Source organism: Vulpes vulpes, chromosome 3 (genome assembly GCF_048418805.1).
Source record: "Vulpes vulpes isolate BD-2025 chromosome 3, VulVul3, whole genome shotgun sequence".
Classification (NCBI taxonomy): Eukaryota; Metazoa; Chordata; class Mammalia; order Carnivora; family Canidae; genus Vulpes; species Vulpes vulpes.
In genome coordinates, this window is record NC_132782.1 from 82,461,608 (window position 1) to 82,477,436 (window position 15,829).

General features: G+C 46.7%; 1 protein-coding gene across 12 annotated transcripts in view; it reads right to left on the reverse strand.

Annotated features, from left to right (window-relative positions):
- Positions 1 to 15,829, reverse strand: part of CUX1 (cut like homeobox 1) — a 363,575-nt gene that overhangs the window by 132,594 nt on the left and 215,152 nt on the right. For all 12 annotated transcript variants that reach the window (XM_026019558.2, XM_026019559.2, XM_072752950.1 and 9 more), the window contains exons 6-8: positions 12,268 to 12,391; positions 9,390 to 9,466; positions 7,196 to 7,262 (exon numbers count right to left, since the gene is read on the reverse strand). In XM_026019558.2, the coding sequence (XP_025875343.1) occupies positions 7,196 to 7,262; positions 9,390 to 9,466; positions 12,268 to 12,391 (268 nt within the window). The remainder of the gene's footprint in view (positions 1 to 7,195; positions 7,263 to 9,389; positions 9,467 to 12,267; positions 12,392 to 15,829) is intronic.

Sequence of the window (15,829 nt, forward strand, 5' to 3'; positions counted from 1 at the left end):
GGGAAAAGTCTCCATCTGGGCTGTGCTGCTTAGAGATGCTGCTGTTGCTACAGAAGCCAAGGAAAGCCCTGTGGGGCTCACCCAGGCATAGAATTTTAGGTGTGAAGTTAAATACTTCTACAGGGATGGAAAATCCCAGGAATTCTATAAAATGCACTGTTATACTATTCAGGAGATAAAGCTACAGAGGGGGTAAAAAAAAAAAAAAATCCTTGGATATTCCCTGAAAGTGTGATCTGGTTGTCTCTAAGGCTGAAGGGACAGTAGGTTCTTTATCTAAGCCCATCCCCTCGAAACCATAAAAGTGACTGCCTCTCTATTTTTAGGGAAATTAATCTAACCAGGATAATTACAGCAACTGGTACTGGAAATTGATGACTCATCAAAAAGACAGGAAATAGAAAATGTTCCATTCTTAAAGGTACAGTGAAAGACTCCATTTCAGCAGACTAAAGTGGGTGTTTTCAAGTTCAACCGGGGAAGGCACATCTGTCCAATAAAATGATCAGAATAGTTAGGTGATTCTCTGGCTCTGTCGCCTGGGCTCTACTGGGGCCTAGTTTCCTAAGTCTTTCACGTGGAAGTATAAAAAAATAAATAAATACAAGAGCAACGAGTCTGCAAGGGCTAACAGGATAGGGCTTGCAGGAAGAGGGAAAGCATGAAACTTCACGGAAACCTTTTGCCTGGTCGGCTCTCACACAGGTCACACTGCTCTCTTAAGAAGGCAGCACAGAATGGGACTCTGGGCCACCATGGCAGTGTGTGAAGAGCACTGGATTTGGGGGCCATGCCAGAAACCTCCATGAAATAGTCCAAGCAACCCGAGTGCACAAAAGGTGCCCATCCCACTGCCATTCACTGGCATATGGGCTGCACGTCCCACCTGGGCGTTGTGCCTTGAGCTTTTGGTTTCCTAACCTTGTCAGATTGCCTTTCAGGGCCTCTGGGCTCCACTACTGGGCATTCCCGACCTCCACGATGCGGGGTACAGGCTGCCCTCAACAATTTCCACAAAGCCCTAAGCCATGCTCACTTGGGAATGGTTCCTCTCTCAGAGCACACTGCCTTTTGTGAGAAGGCACTGCTTACATATATGCTCTAAAGAAAATACTCTAAAATTAACCCAAGTGAAGTTCCTCATAAATGTCTCTTTTGTAATATACTAGGTAAGTCAGTGTATATACAATGTAGTTCTTTTTAAGAAGCACATAGGAAAGGACTATAACACCAGTAACCTTAAGAAATATGAATTTTTCTGGCAGGAAAGGTTTGGAGGTGCAAATTCTCCTAAGACTAACATTAGCTATAAAAAAATAGGGCATTTCAGTGCAATTCAGTATTTTCTTTTATCGGAGGCTGAGAGTCACAGGCCACAAGTGAAGAGGAATGTAATAAGCTGACTGTATGTGTTACAACTGAAGCTCTTTTTGCAACCAGGATTCCGGGGACAGAGCAAAGAGATGGCTCTGGACGGGAGCAAAAATGGGAATTCCTGCACTTTTGCGCAGGATGTTAGTCTGGAAGGGCACCACTCCCTTCCCGGGTGTGCGGTACTGGCCTAGCAGCGAGCCCAGGCGAACAGCTGCAGGACGCGAGGTCCTGGCAAGCTGGCCAGGCCTTTCCCTGGGGCCAGATGCCACGTGCCGAAAAGAAAGAATGCTGTCCACCTCTGCGGCCATCCTGGGGACTGCTTAAATATTAAAATCCACATCCCTCTGCTTGGCTAGAATTTCCAGGTTAAAGTCAACCAGGGTGCTAAATCTCCATTTGCTAACACAAGTGGGACGATCGGTACATAGGGTGACCCTCTGAGAAAGGAGGTACCTTTTTAACTTAAAAAAAAAAAAGCAGAGAAATAATTCATTTATTTAACCCAGAAACAGTTATAATCTGCAACCCTGCAATCCTCTTACACAACTGTTTTGGCAAACCCCCCTATGTTCCAACAAATATTAAACTGTGCTTGCCATTTGTCTAAGGAATCTTGCATTAATAAACATGAGAAGAACACTTTTACCTCCCACTCTCAATGACGGGACAAAACAAAGACCAGCTGTATTCATCAATGGGTCCTTGTTCTGCACATAAAGGCTAATTACATTTTGCTTCAAGCCTACACATGGAAAACTTTACTGCTGCTGGCCCGACAAGTCAGCCTGCGCTGTCCCAGCTGACGCAGGGTGGTGACTGCACACAATAAACCAGGCTCTTGGAACAGCCCTGGTGCCTTCAACCTGCAGGATTCTTTCCAAAATGGGGGTGACATCTCCCAGTGACAGAGAGGCAAAGGCAACATGTGTTCTTCGAATCCCATCAGGAGATGATGCCACTAACGTCAATTTCCCCAGGGCCCACTAATTTCAGAAAGGCACACCAAGCTGTACTGTGAGCTTGTCTGGAGGGGACTGTGACATGAGACAGTGAATGTCTTGCAGTGACTGTACTAGGGGCTGCCCACATACCTTCCTGTTATTCTGCACAACCTGCTAGGGTCTTGACCACCGCTGTGCCCATCTGTTGTAGGGTAAGGACAGTGGGAGTGGTGGTCAATGAGCTCCCCCACAGCCACATGGAAGAGTCTTGGACCCTGCCATCCACTCCTGGGTTAGCCTTCTCCAAAGCCCATGCTGGACTGTGCCACCCCCATCCTCTTCCTGTGTTTTTTTTGTCCACAAGGATTTAAGAATCCCTACTCACCCAGAGAGAGACAATAAACTGTTTAGAAATGTTTTAAGACCATTTGTGAAAAGGTCTGCCCCTGGTGGGCTTACATTCACACATGTTAATGAGAAGATGTCTAGTCTAGTAAGATGCATGTAGGGTGGGGGCTTGAGGCAGACAGTAGAGTGATAAACCTTTCCCATAAAAGGGGAGAGGGATGTGAGGCAGTGTGGAGCTTCTGGACATATGCGATCTCCCAGCCTGAAGCACTCCTCACAAAGCTACAAGAAAGTAGTGATTATTGACTCAGTCCATTCTCTACATTTTTTGTGGATTACTTACTCTGGGAACCATGTACAGTAAGTGTTTGGCCCTGGGCTGCCTTTTGTTAGCAGTCAGTCCATTTCCGACTTGGGAGATGCCCGACCCCCGTGGGGGGCGCAAGTCTGCTGACCCCATCCCAATCCAGCCTCACATACACTGTGCCCACCTGGCCCCATCCCACATTTGGCACATCTGGCTGGCCCCTTGGGTCAGCTTGGCCGCCCTGTGTTCTCACACCCTGCACTCCTTTGTCTCCAGCAGAACTCACCCGAACTCATCTTTCCACCTCAAACAACATGTCACTCCCTTCAGGAAGGCTTCCCTGATTACCTTGCTTTTGCTCCAGCTGGGTGTGCCTTCGCTGTAAGCTTGCCCACTGGCCACTGCTGAGTTTGGCCTGGGAAGGAGGGGGGTGAAGTCAGAGGTTGCTCTACCTCCCAAAGACCACAGGTCCTTGCAAGCTTAGGTGTTGTACAGCCCGGCCAGTGCTGGCTCAAACTGCCACATTCCCTCTGTGGCTTCCCTCCTGCCAGTCCCTAGCTGGAGTGTGCCGTCTGTCTTGTGGACACCCTGACAGCACAGAGGCTGTGCTGGCCAATGTCCCCTCTATCATAGCAGTGATCACACTGGATTCCAATGGCTTTTCTCCTTTAGCTTCAGGATTTCCAGAGCCCAGCAAAGGGCCAGGCTCAGAAGGGGCCCCTAGGAATATCTGCCGCACTGATGAGTGGATCTGTTTTATTTGAGTCATGTCCTTCACGCAAGTTAGGCTTGTTCTCTCCACGTATGCACACACGTGCCACCCCTCTGCCTCTCTGCTCATCACAGGAGAAGGCAAGAAATTCCCTGCTGTAATCCTGGAAGGTGACGCACCCCAAGAGTGTCCATGGCTCTAAGAGCAGTCTGTGACAACAGCCACCGTCCCAAAGCAGAGCATTTTTACATGCTAGAATACGCAACTCTCTTACTTTTTGATTCTATTTTCCACTTACTGGAGTTTAGTGAAAATGAACAAGTAATGCTTGGATTTTCATTTATTTGGATTTGGGGAGGGGGAATCTCTTTGGCCTTAAGGCATACCAATTTCATGAGGAATAGTCTAGAAATATTTTTCACTGAGCCCACACCAGTAACTGCCATTTCTCATCAGATGCCAGTAGGATCAGTGTCCGGGAGAGGTGTAGGGCCTCTGATGCACCCTCCGCCCCTCCACTGGGTGACCTAACTGGTTCAGGGACCTAAGACTTAAAATTCTTACCTGTAACAGGACAGAGCTGGCTGCCTAGGAACAGCCCAGGAGTCAACGTGTCTATAAACAGTAACTAGAAAAATACTTGAGACTGAAAATCATCCCTGTCATCTTTAGAAGAACCCCTGACCCCACTCTAGGGAGCAGGATCACCTGGGAGCAGGGCCCTGACAGGTGACGGAGCTGTCCTTAGTTAATTGGTGGTTCAGGTTGAGAGAAGCCAGCCATTCCCCAGTGTCAGCCTAGCTTCTGGCAAGGTCAGGGTGGGTGGGGACAGAGCCCCTGCCTCTCAGGGCCATCTCCCAGTGGCTCCCGGCCTCCATATTCCCCACCTGACAGGAAACCTGTGAGTGCACGTAAGCCCTTCCTCGACAGCTCCCCTGCTGCATCGCTTCCTCAACCCCCAAAACAAACCAATTAAATGGACACAGGTTGTCTTTGTGGCTCTTTAGAAGCCAAATAATGAAATCATGATTCTAAACCAGGGACCAGTACTAAGCCCTCATGTGACAAGTGGCATTATTTGCTGTCATTTCTGAATAGTTTCGACAGGTGCTACATGTATGTCGTCAGGCTCTTTCCTCAAGGAGGTGCCCATCTGTGGCAAACAGCGCCGCCCCAGGACACAGTGGGAGATATTGGCTTTTGGAAGTTGAGCCTCTTAGAACATTCTCAGGGCAGTGGCTTTCAAAGTAACGGTTGATTGAGACCCACCTGAAGACTCACATTTTACACTGTGACCCAATAACTGCACACTTAGATATATACACATAACGAACACAAAAGGGCCACAAAACAATACCTGACTTTACTATGTGCCACGAGCCATGATATTTTTTACTCTATTTCATTTTATGTTGTATTTTATTGTCCATTTGGCTGGTTGCCACTCACTAAATTGATTTCGCCCCTGTGATACCCAGTTTGAGAAACATTGGCTCAGCGGGGGTTTATAGCCTGGTTGCACAACTTCTGAAGTGCATAACAAAGCAAACTTAGGTTAATTACAGAAACACAAGATGTATCTATGTCTTCCAGAAGGAGGTGTGGTTTTAAAAAAATAGTTCATTATTTTATTAAAACCACACCTCTTTCTAGAATGAGATGTTAGTGAGATAGAATGCGCCAGGGAACTAGCAAGGTATAGCCAATGCCCAGAGAGGCATTTCCTTTCTAAAATCAAACTATTAGAAAGGAAATGATATAAACTGAGGCTAGAACTCTGTGTCAGATTAAAATGTTATAACTTTTAAAAATGGACCATGGGCAGCCCCGGTAGCTTAGCGGTTTAGCGCCGCCTTCAGCCTGGGGCCAGATCCTGGAGACTAGGGATCCAGTCCCATGTCAGGCTCCCTGCATGGAGCCTGCTTCTCCCTCTCCTGTGTCTCTGCCTCTCTCCCTCCCTCTCTCTGTGTCTCATGAATATAAATAAAATCTTTAAAAAAATAAAAAAAAATAAAAATAAAATGGACCAACCACTACTCTTCTTAGTAGAAATAAAGTCCAGGCAAAAATAATTGAAAAATAAAGATGGCGGATTGGCAGAAAAGGGGAGACAGACACGGACACCAAGGAATACTAGGATGACAGCAGTTGGTATAGTTCCTGCCAAGCTTCCATCTGGGGGGTGAAGGGGGGGCTGGGGATCCACGTCTGCCATTCCATTGACACTAGTGCCCGGAGTTGGGGGAATGAATACCAGAGCCCCCAGGGAAATCTTAACAGTTATGATACCTTAGAGCCAGCTCATTCTAGCCCACCTGAATTCATATATCAGCATGCTGAAACAGTAAGGTAAAATGACCTGGCAACTTCCCAGGATTAGATATGCCAACAAGCCAGCCCAAGTTGCCAAGACCGAGAAGGATATTTTAGTCTGTGCAGAAGTACTGTGCTCACGATCAAAACTGGTCTGACTACAAGGCCTGGGGTAGCTCTTAGAGTCTCTAGCTACCAAAAAATGAAAAGATCAAGAGCCCACCGAGATGTGTCCTGAGGGCAGCAGGCCCAGTAGCAACCTGAGAGGCCAAGGGCAAGGGGGATGGGCCAGAGGGATAACCTGTGTAGAGCCAGCCCCTCCCCTGCCCCCACTGTCCCCTCCAGGACCCCTGAGGTGCTGTGGGAGCACAGCAGGAGACCTTTCTTACTGGCCCAGAGCAGCAGGGGGTGGGGGGATGGGGGGTGGTAGGATGGGGGTGGTGTGGAGTGTGGGTTTCTGCAGGAGATGGGAAGAGCCTCCCAGGACAGAAGGTGGATCAGCCACTTGCCTGGTACTGCCTGTCTGGACTTCAGCAGAGAAGACCCTGGATCAGGACAATTTCTGTTGCTTTTTTGTCTCTCTTGATTTCTATCAATGCCATTCTTTCTTTACTGGTGTTGTGCTTGGAGGGTGGGCTTGCAATGAGTGTGCCTGTGCTACCACAGATCACTGACTTCCTTCTGACAACCGGCCCTGTGTGACATACCGGCCCTAACACAGGCACACCCTATGTGTACGTGTCTGCACGGGGACGCCTAGTGTTCCAAGTTGACTTGAAAAGATCCATCTGCGCGGGAGCCAAGGACCCAGATACAGGAAAAGGTGACGTGCTTTGCACAGACCCAGCTCCAAGAAACAGCTCACGCATCACATCTTCTGTAAGATGCCCCTTCCCAAACTTTCTTAGAAAAAGGCCCATGTTGATGAGGCTTCATGACAATTGAGGATGCAAGTTCCAGGGTTCTAGAAGCACCAGACTACTGTTACATCTTGGGTATTGAACTGAAACAAGCAGCCCATGGCGGGGGACACTGTATTCCTCACGGCAGCTCTGGGGCCAAGCGCCTCCTGAACCCCATACCGCTTTGTGAAAGCCAGCAGACAGGAGGGCAAAGCAGGGGGAAACTTCTACGGGTTTGCAAAATCAGGGGATCCCTGACCGAAAGGGTACAGACAGAGAAAGCCAGGCAGAGACTTACTTGGCAGTAATTTCTTCATCGTATTTGGTTTTCAGGTCAAATAATTCTGTTCGAGTTTTTTCCAGGGCTGAAAGGCAGAGGACGGAAAAGTTTACTATAAGACACCAGTTGTCCAAATTAAATTTAAAAAGAAAAGGTAGGGGCGGCTGGCAGGGTGGGGAGGGGGCTCAGTTGGTTAATTGTCTGACTTTTGATTTTGACTCAGGTCATGATCTCAGGGTCATGAGTTTGAGCCCCGTGCTGGGCTTTGCACTGACCAGGGAGTCTGTTGGAGATTCTCTCCCTCTCTTTGCCCCTCCCCTCTCCTCTCTTGCTCGCTCTCTCTCTCTCAAAAAAAAAAAAAAAAAAAAAAAAAAAAAAGGAAAAAAAGAAAAAAACTCCACAAGCAATAAATTCACAAAGGGTCAAAATTTACAAAAATACACAGAATGGGGCCCAGAATCCCCTTTCACTTTTAACCTCATCTTATCCACACACCTCCTTGGAGATAACTCCTATTACTGGTTTGGTGTACGGATTCCCTGCCTTTACATACATTTTATTATTTAAAATATATTTCCATATACACCTGCATCTACGTGTGTGTGTATACATATATATACATATATATATTCCCCACCCCAGTTCTGCACAGATAGGATGACACAAATATATTCTAAGCCTTGCTCTTTTCCTTAAGCAGAACAACATGGAAAGCTCTCCATGTCAGGACACAGGCAGTAACAATTAGCTCTTGTAAGAAGTTTGCCAGATGCCGTGTACCTGAGGACCCAGAGAAGTGAAGGTACTGGGGTGAGGAGTTTAGACACCCCAAGGAGACAAACCCGACTTAGCTGGATCCCCCAAGAGGCAATTTACATTCCCATCTATACTATTATGAGTGTGACTATTTTCTTATACTCTCACCAACACTGGATATTATCAATTAAATAAAATTCTTTTGACAGTCTGACAGGCAAAACAATCTTTCCTTGATTTAATTAGCATCCTCCTACCTGTTAAGAATTGTTAATGTTTTTTTCATATGTGTATTGGCCACGTGCATCTCTTCTGCAGGCTGTTTGCGTCTTTAGCCCCTTGTTCTACTGGACTGTTTATTTCTTTTTACTGAATTCTTTTTTTTTTTTTTTAACATTATTTATTTATTTATTTGACAGGGGGAGAGGGACAGAGGGAGAAGGAGGGGGAAGGACAGAGAGAGCGAGCGAGAGAGAGCCGGAAAGCACAAGCAGGGGGAATGGCAGAGAGGGAGGGAGAAGCAGACTCCTAGCTGAGCAAGGAACCTGCCGTGGAGCTTGATCCCATGACCCTGAGCCGATCTGAGCCGAAGGCAGATGCTTAACGGACTGAGCCACACACGCACCCCTTTTTACTGATTTCTTAGTGATTTTTAGGAGGTCTCTAGATTTGGGGGGTTTTATTCATGTATCTGTAAATGTGCTATTATTATGTTATCATTCTCTGTCATTTAGTATTCACTTGGATTATGATGTCTTCTTTTTTTTTTTCTTATATTTTAAAGATTTTATCTACTTGAGAGAGAGAGGAGGAGCTCAGCATGGGGCTTGATCTTGGGACTCTAGGATTGTGAGCTGTGCCGAAGGCAGATGCTTAACTGAGCCACTTAGGCCTCCTGGATTATGTCTTCTGATGTTTCTCCCTCCACGTTTACATTAAATGTATGATGCAGTTTCCCTTTCAGGGAAAAAAAGAGAGAAAGAGAAAGAAGGAGAAGAAAAAAGCATAAAGAAACGATAAAAACTAGTACAACCTTCTTTGGCGTCTTAAATTTTAAAGGTCTGTTATTACTGTGCTTAACTTCACTTAGGGTGGAAATAAGTGTTGTGGGTTTTTTTTTTTTTTCTTTTCCTATTATTGTTCTAAATGAAATGTCAGTCCTTGATAGTTTGGTGATTTGGATGTGTTTGTTGGAAAAAAAGCCTAGAAAGAAAGGATGGCTTGTGGACGGGATGGAAATGGAAGGCAGATCCTCCCACCTTCACGCTAACAACTCAGCGTGGGTGACTAATGAAGTCAAGGTGGGGAGGCTGTGGGCTCTGAGGAGTGTGGGCTCCTTTACTCCTCCAGGGTGGACCGGTACCAGGGAAGACCTGGGGGGACCAGGAGACAGGGCAAAGCCCCCGACTTGAGTACACCCTGGATGGACTTCATGATAGGATGAAGAATACTACACCTGTCTGCAGACTTTGAACTTTGTGTTCTGCTTCCTCTAGCTTTGATGTGGTAGACATCTGCGTCTCCTGCAGTTTTCTGAAAAGGAAGAGGATAAGAAAATAAAGCCAGCTGGTCATCTTGTTTCCCAAAGTGAAGTCTTGTGTGCTTTGGAGCTCGATGACCAGCGATCTTTGCTGCAACATGCCCCACTGACAACAGGCGCACAGCTGGCTACCACTGGTGGCGCCACAAGCCCTGCACACCCGCTCCCTGACCCTCAGCACCCTGACTTTGTACCCGAGTGTGATACAATGTAGAGTGTGCATCCTGCAGGACCTGACGTGTGCTAATGGATGCAGCCAGTTATCTTAAATGCAACTTGTTCTTCCCATGCCAGATATTTAGGGGGAAAAAAAATCATCATCACGCACTCATTGTTTTCTGAAGTTACCCAAGAAGAATGATACATTTACATTTTGCTGACACAATGAAGGAATTTGTTGGAATAAAGGACGTGCTAATAGATGTGACAGCTGCTCCATGTCTGTTATAATGGAATGCAAATGTGACCGTAATACCTAATGGGAGATTCTCAATGTTTGAACCCAATGTCCCCAGATTTACATTTCCCCTGATCTCCAAATGAATTCCCTGGTCAATAAATAGCATTCCTTCCTCCTCATCTGCAGAAAATTTCTAAAAATAAGTTTATTATTTTTACATCATATGAATAGAACACATGCTCTCATACTAACAAACCTGGGAATACAGAAAAGTAGAAATTACAGTGTTTAAAAAAAAATCAGCCAAATTTCTATCACCTATGGAGAAAGATTGCTCATGTTTTTGCATATTCCAATTATAAAACTATTCAAGGCTCTGGGTTTAAAAAAAAACAAAACAGGCAAAACACACATAGGAGTATTCTATAAACTCACATGTAATATATAAACTCACACTCTCCACCCCTGCCTGCTTTTTCACTTATTTCCTTACTTTGGAAACATTCTACACCAGCATATGCAGCTCCTCCTCATTCTTATTAAATAATTAATGTAACCAGCCTCTGTGGACACTTAGGTTGTTTATCGCCTCTTTCTACTAAACAATTCTGCAGTGATCATTATGCAGACATTGTTGCATAATTCTGAGAGTGAATCTGTTGGATGAAGTTCTAGCAGAAGAATTATAATGGTCAAAGAGTACGTGCAATTTTTTTGTTACTGTTGTTCTGATTGATATTGAGAAACTTCCCAACAACAACAAAAAAAAACCCTCACTAATTTAAACTCTTGCCAACAATATGTGTTTGTTTTCCTGTGCCAACACTGAGTAAAATTAAACCTAATTTTCCTGCTGAGTAAAGCCCAGCATTTGGAGCATTTGTTTCCCTTTGTATAAACTGTCTGCGTATCTTCATCCACTTTGTAGTGCTCATTTTTTCCTATTAGTTGGTAAGGGCTCTTATGCTTTGAGAAAATTTCTTCCCAGGTTTTTGATGCTTTTAAAATGTTTACTGTTATTTATTTTTAAACAATCAGTTTTTAATTATGATTAGAAAGAAATGCCTACTCCAAAATTATTAAAAACAAAATACTTGCAGAAATTTCCTTCCAAGATGCACATGATTGAATTATTAATGTTTAAGCCCTAGATCCATTTAAATTTCTTGGTGTAAAGAATGAGATAAAAAAAAAAAAATCTAGCTTTATCCTCCATCCCGAGTGGTCAGTCCGTTATTTGCATCTTTAAATATAATTAATCCTTTTACCAAGTCTGAAAAGCCAACTTAATCATATCAAATTCTCGGATGAATTTACTTCCACAATTTTCTGATGCGTGACTTTGCTCTGTGCAGCTGTAATCATGCTGTATGTAATTTTGTATCATGCATTTTTCTCTCCATATCATGCTGGACACATTTCTGGTCTCATTTCAAATTCTACACTGCTATTATTTTAATGGCTGCATAATGTTCCAGTTGGGGACAGTCCACCTTTACTTATCCATTTCCCTATGGCCGGGGCATTTCAATTGATGGCATCCCACCCCCCTCGCCCTAGTATCAGCAACCTGGTGAGAAACAGCTTTGGGCATAAAGTGCTGTTCTAGGAGGCAGTTAGGCTGGGTCAGGAGTCCTCTCATCTTTCAGAGCCCCAGCTCTCTGCATGGCTCACTTCTTTCCTGGGGGCAGCACCTGGCCCTGGCTCTGCCAGGCCACAAGGGACCCACATTGGTCCTGTAATGATGACTTTGGGAGGTAAAGTACGATCACCAGGGGAAGTCAGGGCTGGAGTGGTGGGTTGGGCTCCGGTCCCACCTCTGGGTAACTAGTGGGAGACTGTGGGCAGGTCCCTCATCTGAAGCCCACTTTCTCTAACATATTTTACTGACATCAGATGCTTGATATATGAAGCACAATGAGGCAAAGAGGCGAAAACCAAAAAACCCAAACAAACCCCAGATTTGTGAATGATGTTAAATATCCACATTCATTTCAGAAGGTGGCAGGAGTTCGGTCTGTGTCCAGGGCTTACCCAGAGACGGCACACATTCATGCCCTGTCATCTCTGCTCATGTCAGTGCATGCCTTGCGCACATGCTCTGTGCTCGACCCCTGGACCCACATGGCCCCAGCAGACACACTCTGGTCCCCTTAACTATCTGATGCCATCACCTCTATGAGTAAAGACCAATGGATGGCACCCAAGGTAATTTCCACATATTACAGAGTAAGGGACACCTTTATTTTTCAAACAGAAATTTTCCTGAGAGCCCCGTGGAGCATGGTTTACCACCTGGGCAGGTCTAGAGGGCTCATTTTAAACACTCCTTGTGGTGTGAAGTTTAGAGGTATGACATTGTGTCAGTGTGTACGGACCCCAACAGACACTCACCTCTCCTTTTCTGCAAAATCATTTTGTAACTTTTGTTCTTTTTCAAGAGCTATAGTCTCCGCTTGGTTCTTCAGAGTCTGTTCATATTCTCGGATTTTTTCTTTAAGTGCTTTTATTGTAACCTCTGCAGAAAGAGAAAGACGGGAGTGAGAGGAGCATGATTCTATGCAGCTACATACACAAGGCTTTTGTAACCTGGTAGGATTGTGGTGTTTTAAACTTTAGCTCCTCAACCCTGACACAAAATCAATGGTTATGAGTCCCTTCGGAGACCTTTTACTCCCTAAATGTTAAAGTGAACTTTAAACATTTAGGCTGAGGAGGATCAATGGATTTTGCTGGGCAGAAGAGCTATGGTTTCTTCAATACAACTTAAAAAAAGTCAGTAGGGGGGAGCATCAATGGTCACACAGAATATCATCTTATTGATGAACTTTAAATTAATCCTCTACCGAAGGAAGATGAATAATGTTTTTGTGCGGTTTAAGTACTTTCTCACAAAGAAAAACAGTTCATAATTATGTGCGTGTTTTGGAAGAAGCAGACTTAGCCAAAGCCAGGTGAGTCTACAGACTGCCCTGGCCCTGGGCTTTGGCTCCACGGTTTCATGAGTGATGGAATACGCAGTGTGCTAAGTGGACACGGTGTATGTCTCCTCCTCTGGAAGGGATGCATCCAGCCCGGAGGCTGGTGGATGGGGTTTGTGTGCATGGAGCAGGCGGCACAGGGCCTGGGGGAGCCCCATCTGAGGCAGAGTGAGTACTGGGGGTGGGGGGTAGAAGAGCTGGGCAATGAAGGAGCCCTGTAGGGCTCAATGCTCAGGACACAGGGCCCCTCAGAGGGCAGGGCTGTCCCCAGAAAGCCTGGGCCCCACCACCACCAACTGCATGTTTACAGCCATCGCTTTAATGACTCAAAGCAGGAACACCAAAGCAGATGTAACAAAGAGGGCAGAGTCCTGATTCAGACCTGTGGGTGGCTCGAGGGCAGGACTGTTCCACCTGCTTCCTCCCATAGATACCCCACATCACCCTCTGCGATGGATAGTCCCTGGCAGGGCACTGGGGTCCCAGCTCCAAGGAGGGTAGACCTCTTGGGGAACTACACCTTCTGCACATGGATCCATCTCCTAGAGGGCTAGGCCAAGAAAGGGCCAAGGCACAAATCAATGGAGGGGCCTGGGTAGGTTGAGCGGGGGAGGCTCAGATGCGGCTTGTGACGGTGGGGCTCCAGACTCACACGACAACACTGACTACCAGTAAGAGCTTGCACTGGGGCCCTTGGTCCTTCAGGTTATAACCCGCATCCACTTTCACTCCCTGAGCAGCACAGACATGCTGAGCAAGGCAGGAGCACATGTGCTGGGAGGTCAGGACCCGAGTGGCTTAGTGGATAAAAACTAAAGGCTCTTTTGTTAAGGGCAGAAATTGGCCCTTTTCATTAAGTAGAACCCAAAGGGTTCTCCTTAGAGAGAGAGAGAGAGAGAGAGAGAGAGAGAAAAGAAATTAAAACCGATGACCCTGTCAGGGCACCTGAAAGGAGAGACGGGGTCCTTCTGCCTTTGGGGGTGGCTGTTTGGGGCCTGAAAGAAATGCTCTGTGAGCCTCACGGCTAGTGATCCACGTCACCATCGAGCCACAGAGACAGGGCCAAGTTTGGGCAAGAGTGGATACTTCTCAAGTGGACATCACGACAGGACAATTCTGAAAACACATGCACGCTCTTTTAAGTCAGTGGTCTATGTGACCATGTACGTCAACATATAGTGTTTTCTGCCTCTTGCAACTGGTGGGAAATGTCTGTATATATACCCCATGGACCTCAGCACTGATTCCAACAGTGTTTCCCAGTGTGACATGGTTCTGCTCCTCCCAGGGGAGCTTGGGGCACTAGCTGGGGGCTCCCACTCCATCTGATGAGGTTTCTTTGGCATCCCCAGCCTGTGTGGGCTGCTTGCTGGCCAGCCAAGACTAAGCCGGGGTCTGGCTCATCCTGGAACCTCTGGTCCTCTGATAGCCAGGCAGGCTGGAGTCTAGAACATTCCCCACAGTGTGCCCCAGATGGAGTCCCTACATGTGAGCAAATGAGGAGGAAGAATGGCCCAGCAGAGAGAGGACCACAGTGCTCTGCTCTTATTAGCTGCACCTGGGCACCAACGTCCTCATCTTTCCATGCCATTTCCAGTGTATGATAGAGAGAAATCCCTCCTGCTGTAAATTGGTGAAAAACCAATCTACGCTATGGCTGTGATGATAAATACACATGATGCACACCCTCCCTTTCCTAATCAAAACCACTGCATACTGGGAAGAAAAGGGAGGAAACTCATTTTTCTGAAAGTTGGGAAAACCTATAAAGCTATCAATAAATGAAGGGGGGGGCGGTGGGAATTTCTAGAAAAAACAACCATTTGCAGTAAGAACCTCTGATATTTACTGAGCATCAGGAAAAGCACTAAATGCCTCCCCAGATCTCATGTAAGCCTACCACGATCCTAAGTGGTCATGATGTGAAGCCTCCCACTCAAGGAAAGGAGGGTTTTTCATAAACTGAAGTCCCCTGATTGCTTGTGTGAGGGCTCAGAGCTAAACCGTGGCACCAAAGGGTCTCCAGGCAGGTCTTTGGTACTTCATTGAAAAAAAGCCCGTCAAATGGGGCCTTTTAGTGGAGGAGGACATCTCACATTCAGTTCTAGTTCCTCACTGGGCAACTGGCCATGGGGTTGCTGACCAAGCCAAGTGGGAAAAGGGGGCCACAAAGAGCCTTGGGTGGACTCCAACAAAACAAAATCAATCTATAAAAAACACAAAGAGGGGGTCTGACAAAATGAGATGTCAGAGGTCACCGGAGGGGGGAAAAAGCAGCACCTTCCTTTCTGGGTGGTACTTCAGGGCAACCCGGAGAGTTCATTCATTTACGGGTTCTCTCTCACCTGGAGTGTGGGGGGCAAGGCCGCACCTTCTCTCACCTGGATCCCAGCCCACTATGTCCGACACCTCACTTTCAAGCAGGACAAAGCTGGCTGGATGTGTCCCAAAGGCTCACTGCTCCCTGCAGTCAAGGTGGGGCCTCCACTGGTTCTGTGTCCCCCAGCCTCCCAACCACCAAGGAAGGGGATCCTCAGGACCGCCTCTTGAAGCCTTGTCTCCAATGGTCTCAAAGTCAAAGGACATTCTAAAGATCTTCAGCCAGCAATTCTGGGGTGCAGTAAAGAGAGGTCCACTGGGAGGAAATGCTCCGAATCACCCAAGTGGTCAGCCTCTCGCTCCTAGCTCCTTCCTTACCCACACCCCCAAACCAAAACACACAGGTCAGGTTTTAGGGAGAGTTGGCAGAATGATCTGCAGCTATTGCTGCGACATGGGGCCCACAACCTGTCTTCGCAACAAGCAAGCCAACGGGATCCTAGACGGTGAACACATCTGGATTCTAGGTGCCTCGAGATCCCTTTGTTTTTCCCTGACAGGAAGAGCCAGGCCACCTTGGCCCTCCCTGCCTGACTGATGGTTTTCTTTCATTCAGGCTGGGAGGATGCATCTGGAAGCCTTCGTGTACCAGCGGC